General features: G+C 43.6%; 1 protein-coding gene across 2 annotated transcripts in view; it reads left to right on the top strand.

Moving 5' to 3' along the window:
• AVIL (advillin) overlaps positions 1 to 21,228 on the top strand; it is a 182,035-nt gene that overhangs the window by 141,409 nt on the left and 19,398 nt on the right. For both annotated transcript variants that reach the window (XM_069758610.1, XM_069758609.1), the window contains exons 6-12: positions 2,262 to 2,372; positions 4,977 to 5,182; positions 8,696 to 8,774; positions 10,737 to 10,835; positions 14,349 to 14,502; positions 17,713 to 17,813; positions 18,584 to 18,721. In XM_069758610.1, the coding sequence (XP_069614711.1) occupies positions 2,262 to 2,372; positions 4,977 to 5,182; positions 8,696 to 8,774; positions 10,737 to 10,835; positions 14,349 to 14,502; positions 17,713 to 17,813; positions 18,584 to 18,721 (888 nt within the window). The remainder of the gene's footprint in view (positions 1 to 2,261; positions 2,373 to 4,976; positions 5,183 to 8,695; positions 8,775 to 10,736; positions 10,836 to 14,348; positions 14,503 to 17,712; positions 17,814 to 18,583; positions 18,722 to 21,228) is intronic.

Genomic DNA, 21,228 nt, shown 5'->3' with positions numbered 1-21,228 from the left:
TGTCTGTCACGTCCCCCGCCTTCAGCTTCCCGCACTAACTGTGAGCGCCGGCCGTAAAGCACAGCGGTGACGTCACCACTGTGCTCTGCTTTACAGCCGGCCGGCGCTGACACAGTCAGTGCGGGAAGCTGACGCCAGGGGACGTGACAGACATCGGAATGTGAGTATGTACTGTTTGAATTTTTACATTTACAATGGTAACCAGGGTAAACATCGGGTTACTAAGCGCGGCCCTGCGCTTAGTAACCCGATGTTTACCCTGGTTACCCGGGGACTTCGGCATCGTTGGTCGCTGGAGAGCTGTCTGTGTGACAGCTCTCCAGCAACCACACAACGACTTACCAACGATCACGGCCAGGTCGTATCACTGGTCGTGATCGTTGGTAAATCGTTTAGTGTAACGGTACCTTTAGGTATTATGCCTAAAGGTACCGTCACACATAACGATTTCTTTAATGATATAGTTGCTTTTTGTGACGTAGCAACGATATCGTTAACAAAATCGTTCTGTGTGACAGTGACCAACGATCAGGCCCTTGCTGGGAGATCGTTGGTCGCTGGGAATGATCAGGACCTTTTTTTTGGTCGCTGATCACCCGCTGTCATCGCTGAATCGGCATGTGTGACGCCGCTCCAGCGATGTTTTCACTGGTAACCAGGGTAAATATTGGGTTACTAAGCGCAGGGCTGTGCTTAGTAACCCAATATTTACCCTGGTTACCATTGTAAAAGTAAAAAAAAACAGTACGTACTCACATACCGGTGTCTGTCACGTCCCCCGCCTTCAGCTTCCCGCACTGACTGTGAGCGCCGGCCGTAAAGCACAGCAGTGACATCACCGCTGTGCTCTGCTTTACGGCCGGCCGGCGCTGACACAGTGAGTGCGGGAAGCTGACGCCGGGGGACATGACAGACACCGGAATGTGAGTATGTACTGGTTTTTTTTTTTACATTTACAATGGTAACCAGGGTAAACATTGGGTTACTAAGTGCGGCCCTGCGCTTAGTAACCCGATGTTTACCCCGGTTACCTGGGGACTTCGGCATCATTGGTCTCTGGAGAGCTGTCTGTGTGACAGCTCTCCAGCGACCACACAACGACTTACCAACGATCACGGCCAGGTCGTATCGCTGGTCGTGATCGTTGGTAAATCGTTAAGTGTAACGGTACCTTAAGGCATCAAACAGTTCCTCCACAAACCATCAGAAGGCGTTTTATTACATGGGGCCTTGAGACAGACGTCCAAGTAAATCTGACCACCAATCTCAAAGGCTATGATAGTGCATAGCAAGAAGACATTAGAGGCTGGAATGAATGCCTGTACTCTTCAGTGATGCTTTCATCTTGGACACAATGATGGCCGAATATTGATCTAATGGCTACGTGAGCAATGCTATGCCTTCAGAGGGAACGTCACAAGAGTCCTAATCCCGTGATTATGGTGTAAGGTGGCATAATGATCAGTAGATAGACCCCTCTTGTCCGCATTGCAGGTACCTTAATAATTTAGCGTTACATTGATTTGGACGTGGAACTAGTGGTATGGCCAGTTCTCCAAGTAGGGCCTTTTTTTTACTTTGCAAAACCAGGCCCATGCTACCATCAGCAGCCTACGTGGGCCAAAATCTTGATGATTTGCCTAAGTGCATTCCTCAGACAACTAGTAATAACCTCATTGTTAGGAGCCAAGGTGTGTAAGTGTGAGTATTTCTGCGTGTAGTAAGGGATACAAACAGCTGAGGAGATAGAATAGCGCAAAATAGGGTCTTATCCGATAGTAATGACTAAAAATGGTATCAATATATAGTGACCTAATCCCAGGTTGTATGGCTGCTGCAGATCCACAGGTGATTTCACCAGAGAAATATGTAAAAGATGGAAAGTTTGTGGTCTGTATCTGCACTGCCAGGTGATGAAGAAACATCAAATGCAAGAGATAATGTAAAAAAATTTTTTTTAATTTTTCTACACGTTTTGAAGTGTAGCCCACTTCTTCAGGAAACAAAAACCCATATACTCAATACGGAATAATCGAGATGTTTTGAAACATTTGTTTCCATTGTTTAATGCATTGCATATCATCATTAACATGTCAATCAATTCTGTGATTTCCATAAATTTTGTTTCTTGGTGTTGCAATTTAGTTATTTAGGAGTTGATAATTTCAAATGCATCTAATAAATATCCAGCAATGTTTCTTCCACACTAGGATCATTGGCTTTCTCCATCTATAACATCATAAAATCTGCTCTATACATAGGTGGAGCTGAACTGGAGCAGTTTTAACCTCGGTGATGTGTTCTTATTGGACCTTGGCAAAGTTATTATTCAATGGAATGGGCCTGACAGCAACAAAGCAGAGAGAATGAAGGTATTTGACCATATGGTAAAATTGAAGGAAGACAGAGATATACAGTGGGGCCAAAAAGTATTTAGTCAGTCAGCAATAGTGCAAGTTCCACCACTTAAAAAGATGAGAGGCGTCTGTAATTTACATCATAGGTAGACCTCAACTATGGGAGACAAACTGAGAAAAAAAAATCCAGAAAATCACATTGTCTGTTTTTTTATCATTTTTTTTGCATATTATGGTGGAAAATAAGTATTTGGTCAGAAACAAACAATCAAGATTTCTGGCTCTCACAGACCTGTAACTTCTTCTTTAAGAGTCTCCTCTTTCCTCCACTCATTACCTGTAGTAATGGCACCTGTTTAAACTTGTTATCAGTATAAAAAGACACCTGTGCACACCCTCAAACAGTCTGACTCCAAACTCCACTATGGTGAAGACCAAAGAGCTGTCAAAGGACACCAGAAACAAAATTGTAGCCCTGCTCCAGGCTGGGAAGACTGAATCTGCAATAGCCAACCAGCTTGGCGTGAAGAAATCAACAGTGGGAGCAATAATTAGAAAATGGAAGACATACAAGACCACTGATAATCTCCCTCGATCTGGGGCTCCACGCAAAATCCCACCCCGTGGGGTCAGAATGATCACAAGAACGGTGAGCAAAAATCCCAGAACCACGCGGGGGGACCTAGTGAATGAACTGCAGAGAGCTGGGACCAATGTAACAAGGCCTACCATAAGTAACACACTACGCCACCATGGACTCAGATCCTGCAGTGCCAGACGTGTCCCACTGCTTAAGCCAGTACATGTCCGGGCCCATCTGAAGTTTGCTAGAGAGCATTTGGATGATCCAGAGGAGTTTTGGGAGAATGTCCTATGGTCTGATGAAACCAAACTGGAACTGTTTGGTAGAAGCACAACTTGTCGTGTTTGGAGGAAAAAGAATACTGAGTTGCATCCATCAAACACCATACCTACTGTAAAGCTTGGTGGTGGAAACATCATGCTTTGGAGCTGTTTCTCTGCAAAGGGGCCAGGACGACTGATCCGGGTACATGAAAGAATGAATGGGGCCATGTATCGTGAGATTTTGAGTGCAAACCTCCTTCCATCAGCAAGGGCATTGAAGATGAAACGTGGCTGGGTCTTTCAACATGACAATGATCCAAAGCACACCGCCAGGGCAACGAAGGAGTGGCTTCGTAAGAAGCATTTCAAGGTCCTGGAGTGGCCTAGCCAGTCTCCAGATCTCAACCCTATAGAAAACCTTTGGAGGGAGTTGAAAGTCCGTGTTGCCAAGCGAAAAGCCAAAAACATCACTGCTCTAGAGGAGATCTGCATGGAGGAATGGGCCAACATACCAACAACAGTGTGTGGCAACCTTGTGAAGACTTACAGAAAACGTTTGACCTCTGTCATTGCCAACAAAGGATATATTACAAAGTATTGAGATGAAATTTTGTTTCTGACCAAATACTTATTTTCCACCATAATATGCAAATAAAATGTTAAAAAAAACAGACAATGTGATTTTCTGGATTTTTTTTTTCAGTTTGTCTCCCATAGTTGAGGTCTACCTATTATGTAAATTACAGACGCCTCTCATCTTTTTAAGTGGTGGAACTTGCACTATTGCTGACTGACTAAATACTTTTTTGCCCCACTGTATCTATCCGGTTCAGTCTTTTTCTTGCACCTGGTAAATTTGTTCAATGTGTCCAATGACCAGTGCCATGGACAGTCACAGATAGAGGAGGGTTCTTTTGCCAAAACAGTATAAAACAGCTCCCTATGTCTATCTTTACAGTCTACCAGTAATTGTAAGCCATAAAAGTATAACAGCTCAATAGAAATGAGGTAACTGCTAGCTTCTTAAACTGCCAGTTTAAGGGAAGCAATCCTCCGACTTAGCTAATACACAATAAAATATTAGCAGGGGGTTGATTAGTGCCAAAATGGACACCTCACTAGGATCATGTTACTTAAAGGGATTGTGTCAGGTCCACCATGCCCTCCAACCCAGCAGCATTCACTTATTTAGAGAAATCATTTATACTGTCCCCGATAACGTAATTTGCAGGAGTTGTCTTCATCGCCAGCTACTGCAAATCTCGCGCTTCTGCACCTCACAATTCGGCAGCATCACTGCACCTCTTCTGGCGGGTGTACGCTATCCGGCTTCAGAGGTGCACTGCGCATGACCATAATAATAATAATAATAATTTTTATTTATACAGGTTCTGAGGCGTGATAACATGGAAAGAAGGTTGATTGGCCTGGGGCAACTAACGAGGCAAGTAACGCCCCATCGACTAGTCAAAGCCCTAATTGCATAAGAAACGGGGACCTCATTTTTAGAGAGAAATGTTATACAGGATTTGTTAAACAGTGAATTTACTCATAAATAAGTGAATGCTGCTGGGTTGAATGGCATGGGGGACCTGATAGGTTCACTTTAAAGGATTGTAGCATTTAATTGATTACACAGCAATGATAGGAGCTTAGACTGATTGCTGCTGTATAAAGCCAACACCTTCCCTGTGTGGACCAGATTAGTAAGGACAGGGCCGATTCTTCATAAACCCATATACTAATATGATTATCTCTGTGCATTGTCAAAAGGGAATGTTATTGGCCAAAGACATACGTGACCGAGAAAGAGGAGGTCGGATGGAAATAGGCGTCATTGAAGGAGATAATGAACAAGCCTCACAAGACTTAATGAAACTTCTTATAAGTACACTTGGAGAGAGAACCCAGAGAATTGTCCCTGGGTGTGCTGATGAGGTTGCTGACCAAACACAAAAAGCTAACATCATGTTATACCAGTAAGTGCTTATCTCACTATTATCAAAGGGAACCTGACATTGGATGCATGGTCAAACCATGCCAAAACATGGTCAGCGTGAAAAGCCAAGTGTGGAACAAAAAATAGACGTGACTAGTCTGGTGTGGCCCCCGACTGATTTCCCCTCCTCCAGTTAATTGACAGGTATCTCCTAAAGTAGAAACATGGGTGTGATGACAGAGCATTTACTATTAGTTATGCCAGATGTCTATTTTCAGTAGGTCAAGAATCATAGACTGTTGTCATATGAGTCTTAAAGTTGATATTGATGAATGGCTGCTGTTTACCTCTTATATCAGCTCCTACAGTTTTACTATCTTTGGAGGGCAGGAACCCATGGTCATTGAACAATTAATGTTTGTTAATATGTTGATTGACCATTGTGTGGGTCTGTGTGGCTTGTTGACCTGAAGAGCAGTGAAGAGAAAAAGTATGCAGATTGATTAAATACTCAAACAATGATGGCTAAACTCATCCCACCTCCCCCCTGACCTGTGGATGATTTGATGATGATCTGAACCACAGATGTGGATATATATAAAAAAAAGATTTCTATCATTCTGCAAGATGGAATCAGAGGAGAGACTCTACAGAACTACAGCCAAGGTACCATGGCACCATCAAGGGGAACACAGATTTCAAAATTCTACAGGATGGCAGCTTAAGGAACTTCAGCCCTAGCTGGAGTAATACAGATCTGCTCGATTGAACATCACTGAGCCCATGGATACATTTGAGAAAGCCAGGATTGGGACCATCTGGTCACCTGGCCCCATGGATAAGTTTGGGGAAGCCAGGATTGGGACTTACCGGTCATCGGGCTCCGTGTAGATGTTCAGAGAAGCCAGGTTGGGACCCTCTGGTCACCTGGCTCCATGAGATTTTCTGAGAAGCCAGGTTGGGACCCTCCAGTCACCAGGCCATGTACCTCAATGGACTGTCAGCTTCCTAAACTTGTCGTTAACTCCTCTCTGTGAGTGCTCACCAAAAGCAGGGTGCCACTGGTAGGGGTAGTCGGCCCTGGAAGCCCCAAAGGTGCAGCCTCTCTAATCACGTCGAGACAACAGAAGGGTTAGACTCTGTAATTTGCACCATCTTGGGAATTTACTGGGACTGTTCTATTATTGACGTGGTTCAATAAATTATTTCCACACATTATTGCAACATACCCTCACCCTGTGTTGTCTGAGTAGTATTAGGCCTACGGGCATTCAGTGGCATGAGCCTTGGTCCATGCGTTCTTGGGCCAGAGGACAAGAGAACCCACTGCCCCCGTGTCTCCACAATGGGTGAGACCTGTCAATCAACTAGAGTGGTGGTAGCACGCTGGGGGTCGCACCAGACTAGTCACATCTATTCTATGGTCGCCAGCCGGCTTCTCACACTATGTTTTCTCTAGAATGCTTCAGGGAAAAACATACTTGGCTGAAAATATGCAGCCAGGCTCTGATTAATGCTGCCTATGGTTTGGGCAGTATGAATTGAGTGAGTGGTTCCATTTAAGCACACATACAATATGTATGTATTTAATTATTTGTACAGCAAGTGTGATATTAGAAATGATAAAAATATTCCAAAACACAAAAGGTAATGTGTGGGAATCTCCAAGGGCCTCTCTCACAAAGAGTCTGTAGCAATGCTGCTCATTTGGCTTTTGCTATTTTTTTGCAGATTTTCTGTGAAAACTTGAGGGGAGAATGAATGAAAGAGAAAAACGAAGTGGGGTCCCCCTATATTTAGAAACCAACCTGTCAAAACTCACAGGTGTAGGCTGCTATTCTCAGGCTGGTAAGGGGCCATGGATATGGGCACCCCAGCCTAAAAAAAGCAGCCCGCAGCTATTAGATGCCCCAATTCTAGAGCTTTGCTAGGTTCTTCCCACTTGCCCCGTTGCGGTGGCAAGTGGGGTAATGAGGGGTTAATGTCACCTTCCTATTGTAAGGTGACATTAAGCCAGCTTAGTAATGGAGAGGTGTCAGTAAGACACCTATCCATTACTAATCCTATAGTAGTTAAAGGGTTAATCAAACACCACACAGTAAGAAAAAAAGTCTTTTAATGAAATAAACAATATACACAGTTTTTCCATCTTTATTAGTCTGCCATTCCAAGCGAAGCCCTCGATCTCTTGGAAAAAATGTCAAAATAATAAACCAACAATATACCCATACCTGTCCGGCGTACAGTCAGTCCCACGCAGTAATCCATTTCTAGGGGAATGTACAGTTTACAACCGGGAGCGCTGCCAATGCGACCTCTCCCAGCTGTAAACTGCAGGGGAATTAATTAAATGCTGGGAGCGGAGCTTCAGTGGCTAGCGGTGACATCACCGAAGCTGCGCTCCCTGCCAGCCTGAACTAAAATGAATGCTTCAGCGTGGGAAAATCAGCTGGCATGCTGAAGAGTTCATTTTAGTTCAGGCCAGCAGGGAGCGCAGCTTCGGTGACGTCACCGCTAGTCACTGCAGCTCCGCTCCCAGCATTTCATTCATTCCCCAGTAGTTTACAGCTAGGAGCGGTCGCATTGGTCCATCAAAATACGCTGACATCTGTATAGACTCATTCATTCGAATGGGTCTACGTGTGTCAGTGTCTCCGGTATGTGTGAAAACTGTCACTACACGTACCGGAGGCACTGACATGTGAAACCGACCTAAGTCAGTATTTTACATCAGTATTTGTAAGCCAAAAGTAGATGATAAATACAGAAGTGATGACGTGTTTCTATTGTACTTTTTCTCTGATTGTTCCACTACTGGTTTTGGCTTTCACATATTGAGGTAAAATACTGACCAAACATGCGAATGTGGCCTAAGTTAGACTCATTCAAACGTTTGAGTCTCATATGTGACAAAAACAGACCGATTATTTTGATCAGACTCTGATCAGAGTTTGATCAGAGTGCGGTCCTAACGTCACCAGTTTTTTGGAGAAAAAAAAGTTTCTACACCTTTCTAAGGCCATATTCACACATTCAGTATTTGGTTAGTATTTTACATCAGTATTTGTAAACCAAAATCAGTGGAAATCAGAGGAAAACTATAATAGAAACACGTCACCACTTCACCCTCCCCTGATTTTTGCTTAGAAATACTGATTTAAAATACTGACCAAATACTATGTGTAAATGTGTCCTAACAGTCTGTGAAAATTGGACCTCACTTGAATGTTATCAGAGTGCGGTCCAATTTTATCATGGACCAATAGATTTGCATTTCTGATTTTGATCCAACATTTTCTGCACAAGTGTATGGCCCCATAGACGTTCACAGGTACGAGTGCTATATAATAAAATCATTGATAGCACTCGTATGCAAAAATCGGATGTCTGAATGAGGCCCTACTATTACCTTGTAATTGACTCACACCTACTGTCACTATATCTATTGTATGTGATTTTTTTTGTCGAGGCACACACTCATTGGACAATAAAGAAAACTATATTATCCAACTTCTCAGTGCACCTAATAACATGCAATTTACTCTTGTGCTAGTGTTTCAGATGCTGCTGGACAAATGGAGGTGAAAGAAATTGCAGCACGTCCATTAGTTCAAGAAATGTTGAATCACCAGGTAATAGCAGATGCTAAATGATACTTCATATTGCCTTGCTGGAAATGTCACGTGTCGTTTATACGTGTCCTATCTCTCTGACCGATCCTTCACTGTATGTTTTGCTGGTTCCTCCTCCTCTCACCTTCCCCTTACTGTTGGGGTTCCTCAAGGATCAGTCCTAGGCCCCCTCCTCTTCTCGTTGTATCATGCTCCTATTGGACAAACAATCAGTAGATTTGGTTTCCAGTACCATCTCTATGCTGACGACACCCAATTATACACCTCTTCTCCTGTTGTCACGCCGACCTTTTTAGAAAACACCAGTGATTGTCTTACTGCTGTCTCTAACATCATGTCCTCCCTCTATCTGAAACTAAACCTGTCAAAAACTGAACTCCTCGTGTTCTCTCCCTCTATTAACCTACCTTTGCCTGACATTGCCATCTCCGTGTGCGGTTCCACCATTACTCCAAAGCAACATGCCCGCTGCCTTGGGGTTATCCTTGATTCTGACCTTTCATTCACCCCCCACATCCGATCACTGGCTCACTCTTCTTACCTGCATCTCAAAAACATTTCTAGAATTCGCCCTTTTCTTACTTTCGACTCTGCAAAAACTCTTACTGTTTCACTTATTCATTCTCGTCTGGACTATTGTAACTCTCTACTAATCGGCCTCCCTCTTACCAAACTTTCCCCGCTCCAATCTGTCCTGAATGCTGCTGCCGGGATCATATTCCTCACCAACCGTTACACCGATGCCTCTACCTTGTGCCAGTCATTACACTGGCTACCCATCCACTCCAGAATCCAGTACAAAACTACTACCCTCATCCACAAAGCACTCCATGGCTCAGCACCACCCTACATCTCCTCTCTGGTCTCAGTCTACCACCCTACCCGTGCCCTCCGCTCCGCTAATGACCTCAGGTTAGCATCCTCAATAATCAGAACCTCCCACTCCCGTCTCCAAGACTTTACACGTGCTGCGCCGATTCTTTGGAATGCACTACCTAGGTTAATACGATTAATCCCCAATCCCCACAGCTTTAAGCGTACCCTAAAAACGCATTTGTTCAGACTGGCCTACCGCCTCAATGCATTAACCTAACGATCCCTGTGTGGCCTATTTAAAAAAAAAAAAAAAATCAGGTTCCTCGCATTATGTTCTCATTCACTTTATGCAGTATTAGCCCTCTGTGTCTGTACTGCTACATACTTAGGCAGTTAACTGGTTCATGCAGCTTTACATGAACACCCGAGCCTTACACTATGGCTGGTCCAAATAACTAAAGCAATTGTTACCATCCACCTCTCGTGTCTCCCCTTTTCCTCATAGTTTGTAAGCTTGCGAGCAGGGCCCTCATTCCTCCTGGTATCTGTTTTGAACTGTATTTCTGTTATTCTGTAATGTCTATTGTCTGTACAAGTCCCCTCTAGAATTTGTAAAGCGCTGCGGAATATGTTGGCGCTATATAAATAAAAATTATTATTATTATTATTATTATTATAGAATATTTTTGCTAAAAGTACCGTATTTTTCGGCGTATAAAATGACTTTTTAACCCCTGAAAATCGTCTCAAAAGTCGGGGGTCGTCTTATACGCCAGGTACTGCGTGTGCAGGGAGCGATCCTGGATGGTTCCCAGGGTCTGAAGGAGAGGAGACTCTCCTTCAGGCCCTGGGATCCATATTCATGTAAAAAATAAAGAATAAAAATAAAAAAATATGGATATACTCACGCTCTGACAGCCCCTGGCTCTCATCGTTGCAAGCGGCAGCCTCCGTTCCTAAGAATGCATTGAGCGTAGGACCTCCATGCAGTTATATAGAAAAAATAACAATCACAGAAACTATGAAGAGGGAAGGAAAATGGATATTTTTTTATAGGCAGTTTGCTTTTTAAATGTATACATTTTGTTGCTTGATCAATATTAGTGAAAGATTACAGTATGTATCATTTCCATACTCCTTCTCTAGGACTGTTACATCTTGGATCAGGGTGGGACCAAAATATATGTTTGGAAAGGAAAAGGGGCCACAAAAGCGGAACGGCAGACTGCAATGTCTAGAGCTTTGGTAAGTAGCATTGCATGTTACTAAGAACTGTTCCTGTATCTTTGACTAAGGTGTCATGACATGTTTCTTCTGTAGCACAGTGTTCCCCAACTCCAGTCCTCAAGAGCCACCAATATACACTGCTCAAAAAAAATAAAGGGAACACTAAAATCCCACATCCTAGATATCACTGAATGAAATATTCCAGTTGTAAATCTTTTTTCATTACATAGTGGAATGTGTTGAGAACAATAAAACCTAAAAATTATCAACGTAAATCACAACTAATATCCCACGGAGGTCTGGAGTTGTAATGATGCTCAAAATCAACGTGGAAAATGAAGTTATAGCCTGATCCAACTTCAGTGGAAATGCCTCAAGTTAAGGAAATGATGCTCAGTAGTGTGTGTGGCCACCACGTGCCTGTATGACCTCCCTACAATACCTGGGCATGCTCCTGATAAGGCGGCAGATGGTCTCCTGAGGGATCTCCTCCCAGACCTGGACTAAAGCATGAGACATGATGTCCCAGATGTGTACAATCGGATTCAGGTCTGGGGAACGGGTGGGACAGTCCATAGCTTCAATGCCTTCATCTTGCAGGAACTGCTGTCACACTCCAGCTACCTGAGGTCTGGCATTGTTCTGCATTAGGAGGAACCCAGCACCAACCGCACCAGCATATGGTCTCACAAGGGGTCTGAGGATCTCATATTGGTACCTAATGGCAGTCAGGCTACCTCTAGCGAGCACATGGAGGGTTCTACGGCCCTCCAAGGAAATTCCACCCCACACCATTACTGACCACTGCCAAACTGGTCATTCTGAAGGATGTTGCAGGCAGCAGATCACTCTCCATGGCGTCTCCAGACTCTGTCATGTCTGTCACATGTCCTCAGTGTGAACCTGCTTTCATCTGTGAAGAGCACAGGGCACCAGTGACGAATTTGCCAATCCTGGTGTTCTGTGGCAAATGCCAAATGTTCTGCATGGTGTTGGGCTGTGAGCACAACCCCCATCTGTGGACGTCGGGCACTCAGACTATCCTCATGGAGTCGGTTTCTAACCGCTTGTGCAGACACATGCACATTTGTGGACTGCTGGAGGTCATTTAGCAGGGCTCTGGCCGTGCTCCTTCTGTTCCTCCTAGCACAAAGGCTGAGGTAGCAGTCCTGCTGCTGGGTTGTTGCCCTCCTACGGTCCCCTCCACGTCTCCTGGTGTACTGGCCTGTGTCCTGGTAGTGCCTCCAGCCTCTGAACACTACACTGACAGACACAGCAAACCTTCTTGCCACAGTTTGCATTGATGTGCCATCCTGGATGAGCTGCACTACCTGAGCTTCTTGTGTGGGTTGTAGAGTCCGTCTCATTCTACCACGAGTGTGAAAGCACAACCAACATTCAAAAGTGACCAAAACATCATCCAGAGAGCATTGGTACTGAGATGTGGTCTGTGGTCCCCACCTGCAGAACCACTCCTTTAATAAGCGTGTCTTGATAATTGCCAATAATTTCACTCTGTTGTCTATTCCATTTGCACAACAGCATGTGAAATTGATTGTCTAACAGTGTTGCTTCCTAAGTGGACAGTTTGATTTCACAGAAGTTTGATTTACTTGGAGTTATATTCTGTTGTTTAAGTGTTCCCTTTATTTTTCGAGCAGTGTATAATGTTTTTAGGATTTCCATAATATTGTTGTGGTTATAAGTCCATTATCTATGCCATAGTAAGGAAATCCTGAAAACATGATCTGTTGGTTTGTCTTGAGGTTTGGAGTTGGGAACACTGCTGTAGTTTATTACTGTGATCTCCCAGTTATCTACATACATATCCCACAACACTGCTATAAATATCCATTATCTAATTCATGTTTAAAGGGAACCTGCCACCAGGTTTGGCCAGTATAAGATATGGCTACCGCCTTTCAGGGCTTACTGTATATACAGCATTCTATAATGTTGTAGAAAAGCCCCAACCCGACCTGTAAGAGAAGAAAAATAACTTTTATTATACTCACCTGGAGGTGGTCCTGTCCAATGGGTGTCGCAGGTTCGGGTCCGGTGCCTCCCATCTTCTTGTGATACCGCCCTCCTGCTTGCTTCACAGGCTCGCCGCCATTGCGCTCCTGCGCAGGTGTACTTATCTGCCCTGTTGAGGGCAGAGTAAAGTACTGCAGTGCGCAGGCGCTGGGCCTCTCTGACCTTTCTCGGTGCCTGCACACTGCAGTACTTTGGACTGCCCTCAACAGGGCACATAAGTACGCCTGCGCAGTAGCGTGATAACAGGGAGCCATGAAGCAAGCAGGAGGGTGGCATCGTAATAAGACCTGCGACACCCATCAGACCGGACCTCCACCGTGTGAGTATAATAAAACGTATTTTTCTTATCTTTCATCTGGGATCGGGTGCTTATCCACAGCATTATAGAATACTGTATATCAGCCCTGAAAGGTGAGGCTGTATCTTATATCGGCCAAATCTGGCGACAGGTTCGCTTTAATGACTTGGTTGTAGCAGTGATGGTTAGGGAGAGCTAGGGAGAGCCACCGATGAGCGGGGCACCACAACTCATTTCATATAGTATGCCAACCTCCGCAGCTACGCAGTACCAGTCTAAGGTATCAGATTAGGGTATTGACCGAGATAGTATATCTATGTACTTTTGTAAGTGGACCTAGTTATATCTATTATTTCTTGAACTACAATATTCTAATATAGGTCCACCAGACTGAATATCCTGTGTTATTTAATTTTGTCTTTGTTGCACAATATTTTGATGTTTTTAATATAATCAATAAAATATTAGTTTTTATAGGGCTTATGTGTTTACTATCATACTATCATAAATTTGACTCCCTCTTGCTAATCAGCGACGTTACAAAAATAAATTGATCTTTCACTCTTAATTCGTGGGTAACATTTGCATTAGGCCTCCTTCACGCGTCCGTGTTTCTGGTACATGTAGTATCCATTCTTTTCACGGATCGCACACGTACCCATTATAACCTATGGGGCTGGTCACATCTCCATGTTTTTACACAGACCATATGTCCGTGTAAACTACATAGAGACATGTCTGTTTTTTACCGCCAGCACGGATTAAAAGGGCCAATACAAGTCTCTGGGTCCATGTGAAACACGTACAGCACACGGCTGACGTCAGTGTGCCCTCCATCTGCTGTAATTGTTTAATATTACAAAGTAAGGATGAAGAACTCGAGACATCCACAGACATTCTGCACAAGTTCTACTGAAATAACAGTTACAGCTTTCCATAGAACATGAGCACTAACTGCCATCTCCTATCTCAGTAAAGCTGAAATCTGTATTCACCGAAGAAACATTTTACCCCCAAATTAAGAATTTTGAATATGAATGTACAGTCCAGAAGGAGGAAGACGCAGATTTCCCTAATAAGATATATTACAACATTTCTTAGTTTCACAATGGATACTATTTAAGCATGACTTGGACTTGGTGAAGAAATGTGACAAATGTCTAAAATACTAACTGTTTTGGTGCTGCATATAACAGGAGTTCATTAAGATGAAATCCTACCCGCACAGCACCAACGTGGAAACTGTTAATGATGGGGCCGAGTCTGCCATGTTCAAACAACTCTTCCAGAAATGGTCGGTGAAAGACCAAGCTGTGGGAATGGGAAAGGCCTACAGTGCCAGTAAGATTGGTGCGTATAAGCTTCCTGGTTTTCACCATTGACATTCCATTTATGTTTTAATGATGTGATATTGTGCAAATCGTTCACTCCTATATATTAATCTATCAATGGAAGACCTAGAAGTATTCAGGCGAATATCTGTCAGCTAACATTACAACTTGGGTTATCTCTTGGTCTGGCTTTGTCAACTTTTGCAACCAGGTTTTTTAACTGGCGCTAATATATCTAAAGTAGAAAAAAAACAGCTATTTTGCTAACAAGCTTCACTGCCACATTTCAGCTGTTTTGTGTATACAGCTCCCAGGCACACCTACAGATGAAACCAGAAGTTTACATACACATCTGCATGTTTTTCTCAATATCTGACATGAAATAAGAATAAATCTTTCCTGTTTTAGGTCAATTAGGATTACCATAATCTATATATATATTTGTCTAAGGGGTACTTCCGTCTTTCTGTCCCGGAAATCCCGCGTCGCTAATTGGTCTCGCCATCTGCCTGTCATGGCTGCCGTGACCAATCAGCGACGGGCACAGTCCGATTAGTCCCTCCTTACTCCCCGCAGTCAGTGCCCGGCGCCCGCATACTCCCCTCCGGTCGCCGCTAACACAGGGTTAATGCCAGCGCTAACGGACCGCGTTATGCCACGGGTAACGCACTCCGTTATCGCTGCTATTAACCCTGTGTGTCCCCAACTTTTTACTATTGATGCTGCCTACGCAGCATCAGTAGTAAAAAAATGTAATGTTAAAAATAATTAAAAAAACACAAAAAACCTGCTATACTCGCCCTCCGTAGTCCGCCGAGCCGCTCGCGGCTGCCGCCATCTTCCGTTTCCATAGATGCATTGCAAAATTACCCAGAAGACTTAGCAGTCTCGTGAGACCGCTAAATCATGTGGGTAATTTCGCAATGCATCCCGGGAACAGAAGATGGCGGCAGCCGCGCGCTCATTGCCTGCGCCAGAGCCTCGCTGGATTGGATCCCGGCAGGTGAGTATATAACTATTTTTTATTTTAATTATGTTTTTTAACAGGGATATGATGCCCACACTGCTGTATACTATGTGGGCTGTGTAATATACTGCATGGTTGCTATATACTACCTGGCCAGTGTTAGATGCTATGTGGGCTGTGTTATCTACCACGTGGCTGCTATATATTACGTGGACAGTGTTATATACTGCGTGGGCTGTGTAATATACCGCGTGGCTGCTATATACTACCTGGCCAGTGTTATATACTGCGTGTGCTGTGCTATATATTACGTGGCCAGTGTTATATACTGCGTGGGCTGTGTTATATATTACATGGCCAGTGTTATATACTGCGTGGGCTGTGTAATATACCGCGTGGCTGCTATATACTACCTAGCCAGTGTTATATACTGTGTGTGCTGTGCTATATATTACGTGGCCAGTGTTATATACTGCGTGGGCTGTGTTATATATTACATGGCCAGTGTTATATACTGCGTGGGCTGTGTAATATACCGCGTGGCTGCTATATACTACCTAGCCAGTGTTATATACTGTGTGTGCTGTGCTATATATTACGTGGCCAGTGTTATATACTGCGTGTGCTGTGCTATATATTACGTGGCCAGTGTTATATACTGCGTGGGCTGTGTTATATATTACATGGCCAGTGTTATATACTGCGTGGGCTGTGTAATATACCGTGTGGCTGCTATATACTACCTGGCCAGTGTTAGATACTGCGTGTGCTGTGCTATATATTACGTGGCCAGTGTTATATACTGCGTGGGCTGTGTAATATACCGCGTGGCTGCTATATACTACCTAGCCAGTGTTATATACTGTGTGTGCTGTGCTGTATATTACGTGGCCAGTGTTATATACTGCGTGGGCTGTGTAATACGCGTGGCTGCTATATACTACCTGGCCAGTGTTATATACTGCGTGGGCTGTGCTATATATTACGTGGCCAGTGTTATATACTGCGTGGGCTGTGTAATATACCGCGTGGCTGCTATATACTACCTGGCCAGTGTTATATACTGCGTGTGCTGTGCTATATATTACGTGGCCAGTGTTATATACTGCGTGGGCTGTGTTATATATTACATGGCCAGTGTTATATACTGCGTGGGCTGTGTAATATACCGCGTGGCTGCTATATACTACCTGGCCGGTGTTATATACTGCGTGTGCTGTGCTATATATTACGTGGCCAGTATTATATACTGCGTGGGCTGTGTAATATACCATGTGGCTGCTATATACTACCTGGCTAGTGTTAGATGCTATGTGTGCTGTGTTATATATTATGTGGCCAGTGTTATATACTGAGTGGGCTGTGTTATATATTACGTGGCCAGTGTTATATACTGCGTGGCCTGTGTTATATACTACGTCGCCTGGGTTATATACTACGTGTCTGCTATATACTGCGTGGGCTGTGTTATATAGTACGTGGGCTGTGTTATATACTGTTTGGGCTGTGTTATATACTGCGTGGCCACTGTTATATATTGCGTGGCCTGTATTAACGCATCAGGTATTCTACAATATGTATGTATGTTTGTATAAAGCAGCCACATAATATATAGCACAGGCCACGTCGTATTTGTCTGCTATATACTACATGGCTCCTATATACTACGTGGCCTGTGCTATATACTATGTGGCTGCTATATACATACATACATACATACATATTCTTGAATACCCGATGCGTTAGAATCAGGCCACCATCTAGTTATTAATATTTGCCAAATGCCAGAATAATAAGAGAGAGAGAATGTTTTAAGGCATTTTTATTACGTACTGAAAAGTAATGAAACAAAAATATGCTCATTTGTCGGTGACTGTTATCCGTCAGCAGCATATTTTGTTGCATGTTAGTCGGTAACCTTGGAAACACACATGTCTACATAGGAGCTGTGTACACAAATCATTAGATTCTTTATTACCCAGGACTATTTGACAACTAGCTCAGTTTTCATCTTAATTTTAGAAAGGCTTTGGAGCAGAGGGACATAACATTTTCTCTATTATTGGACATTTGTAAAACTCTTTTGTGACTGACGTCATATAAAGCCTTTTGCATCATTACCATAATATATACTTTTTGTTAGCACTTAGTCTGATTCTTCTGTGAACTTCTATCTGATACTGCAAACTTAGAAAACTTGTGTTATTTACAAAGGATTGGAAAGTGAATATATTCTGAATATAATGTCACTGTGTATTACAGCGAAAGTCAGTCAAGAGAAATTTGATGCCTCATTACTCCATGCTAAGCCGGCGATGGCTGCCCAGGAGCGCATGGTAGATGATGGAAGCGGCAGTGTTGAGGTAATAGACTACTGTTTTACCAAAATTACCACCACCATATGTTATTGTACTCTCCTTTTTCCTCAGTACACCCACCATTGTATTTATGTGGATCTGCACCCAACTGTCTATTGAAGAGGGCACAAAATGGCATCAACACAAAATCTACTGTAGGCCGTAGTATTATACACGGCGGAACAGATTTATTACTGCTGGGCACCAGAATTCTAGCTCTTACAGGGCCAAAAAACTCATGTGCCATGATTACTATCTTTTTATATACACATTTGTGGTGTGACTTTGTTCAGCAAACTTGGAACCCACAGATTTTTTTTTTTTGCAATATTGTCAATTTTATGGTACCTGTACTGACCGCAAACCTGAACTTAGCACCGCAACTAGAAGTAGCCGTGGGATGTACCTAACGCTCCCTAGACACCTCGACACAGCCTGAGAATTAACTTCCCCTAAAGATAGAAACGGGAAAACTATCTTGCCTCAGAGAAAATCCCCAAAGGATAGACAGAACCGCCGCGCAACCTGCCCTACCCTCTCCTAGTGTTTCATCACCCATCCCCTACAGACTGTGAGCCCTCGCGGGCAGGGTCCTCCCTCCTTATGTACCCATGTGCCTGTTATCTGCTCATGTTTAATGTATTTGTCTATATTTGCCTCGTATTCACATGTAAAGCGCCATGGAATAAATGGCGCTATAAAAATGTATAATAATAATAATAATAAAAAATAATTTTATAGTTATTTTACTACCAGTAACATGGATGTCTTCTCAGGTTTGGAGGATTGAGAATCTGGAGTTAGTACCAGTGGAGGCCGAGTGGTATGGATTCTTCTATGGTGGCGACTGTTATCTGGTGCTTTATACATACCACGTCAACAAGAAGCCACATTATATTCTCTATATCTGGCAAGTAAGTGTGACCCAAATACATGGAGGACGTCAGATATTCAGATAATGTTCGCTACATACAATAGATAATAGTCATAAATGTATCTAACGTTCATGTATATATATATGTGTGTGTATGTAAATCTATTAATGTATACATACATACATACACTATACATATATAATTATATATATGTGTATGTATATTGCACACCCTTTGAAAAATAAGATTTAAATAATTATCTCACTGAACACAGGGGCAATTTCCAAAATTTTGATAAGGCTTTGATTCATAGAACAATTTTTAACCAATAACATGAAATTAAAGGGAACCTGTCACCCCCAAAATCGACAGTGAGCTAAGCCCACCGGCATCAGGGGCTTATCTACCGCATTTTGGAATGCTGTAGATAAGCCCCCGATGTATCCTAAAAGATGAGAAAAACAGGTTAGATTATACTCACCTGGGCGGGCGGTCCCATCTGATGGGCGTCGCGGTCCGGATCGGGGCCTCCCATCTTCATAGGATGATGTCCTCTTCTGGTCTTCATGCTGCGGCTCTGGCGCAGGTGTACTTTGTTTGCCCTGTTCTGGGCAGAGCAAAGTACTGCAATGCGCAGGCGCCGGGAAAGGTCTGAGAGGCCCAGCACCTGCGCAATGCAGTACTTTGCTCTGCCCTCAACAGGGCAGACAAAGTACGCCTGCGCCGGCACCGCAGCGTGAAGACCAGAAGAGGACGTCATCTGATGAAGATAGGAGGCGCCGGACCGAACCGTGACACCCATCGGACCGGACCAGCAGCGGGAACGCTGTTATGATCTGGTGGCCGAGGAGCAGCATGAGACGTACTCTGGAGAAGGTGGTACCTGTACTGACCGCAAACCTGAACTTAGCACCGCAACTAGAAGTAGCCGTGGGATGTACCTAACGCTCCCTAGACACCTCGACACAGCCTGAGAATTAACTTCCCCTAAAGATAGAAACGGGAAAACTATCTTGCCTCAGAGAAAATCCCCAAAGGATAGACAGCCCCCCACAAATATTGACTGTGAGAGGAGAGGGAAATGACATACGCAGACTGAAATCAGGAATTAGCAAAGGAGGCCATTCTAGCTAAAAAGAAAGAATAGGACAGAATACTATGCGGTCAGTATTAAAACACTAGAAAATATCCACCACAGAAAATACAAATCTCCACATCTGACTAAAGACATGGAGGGTATATCTGCATCTCCAGAGACACAGCTAGGCTGCAAAAAATCCTTCACAGACAAAGCTGGACAAGACAATACATGAAAATGCACTGAACTATAAGGTCCACAGCATGTGGACAGCAAAAACAAAGCCAGAACTTATCTTTGAAGAAATGAACAGCAAAACAGGAGAGACCAGGTATGGATGTGAATCCTCCAAAAACAATGGACAACTGGCACTGACTAAAGGATCAAGGAAGACTAAATAGCCCAGCCCAAATTGCAATAAGTGAACACACCTGATAAATGCTGCGATCCAAAGACAGCAGCACTACCACTCATAACCACCGGAGGGAGCCCAAGAGCAGAATTCACAACAGAACGCCCCTTGGTGATTATAATATAACTTGTTTTTCTCATCTTTTAGGATACATCGGAGGCTTAGCTACAGCATTCCAGAATGCTGTAGCTAAGCCTCTGATGTTGGTGGGCTTAACTCACCCTCAATTTTGCGGGTGACAGGTTCCCTTTAAGGTTAATAACATAACTGTCATGGCTCAGTTTGGGGATTTGATTTGGTGACATGTTGCTTCATAGTTGGTTCTTCTGTCTGTTGAGCTATTGCTTTCTTCCCTGGTTCAAATGTTGATTTTTCCTATTGTCTTCATTCTCCCTTGTTGGTGTGGTCCTCTCCAGGTGGTTTCCACTTTCCCATTTTGGTTTGCCCTATCATGTTCTGGGTGGGGCTTTATTTATATATATATATATATATAATCCCTTCACTGCACTTACTTGCTGGCTATACTTCCAAGGTGGATTTGTGCTAAAGAGGATCAGCCCTTTAGCTAAGGGATTTACCCTACTAGGCTAACACTGCTTATATTCATGCTGTGACTGTTTGTCTTCCTTCCCAGAACCTTTTCCTTTTACCAATGTAAGATTTCTGGGAGGTTATTCTACAACTCTGGCAAAAATTAAGAGACTGCAAGCAAAATGTTCAGTTTGTCTGATTTTTCTCTTTATAGGTATATTTTTGAGTAAAATGTAAATGTTTTTTTGTCTATAAACTCCTGACAACATGTGTTAGGTGTCGAGTTCCCACCTCTACACAGGGGAAATCTCGAACCATCTCCGCTGCGGTCTCCCATTCTTCTCTAGCCGCAGTGGAGTCTGCTCAGCGGAGACGTCGGTCCCAGCATCTAGCTCGGGCTGATACTGGACGACTGGTTACTACTGCCCTTCCAGCCTCTGTCCTTGTAGCCAGCAATGTTCAGCAGCGAGCAGGTCTTTCTGGGACTCAGGGTAAGATCTCTCGTTGGAGATCAAGGGTCACATG

Source organism: Ranitomeya imitator, chromosome 3 (genome assembly GCF_032444005.1).
Source record: "Ranitomeya imitator isolate aRanImi1 chromosome 3, aRanImi1.pri, whole genome shotgun sequence".
NCBI classification, from domain to species: domain Eukaryota; kingdom Metazoa; phylum Chordata; class Amphibia; order Anura; family Dendrobatidae; genus Ranitomeya; species Ranitomeya imitator.
Note: the sequence above shows the minus strand (reverse complement) of the source record. Positions and strands in the feature narration are given on the sequence as shown.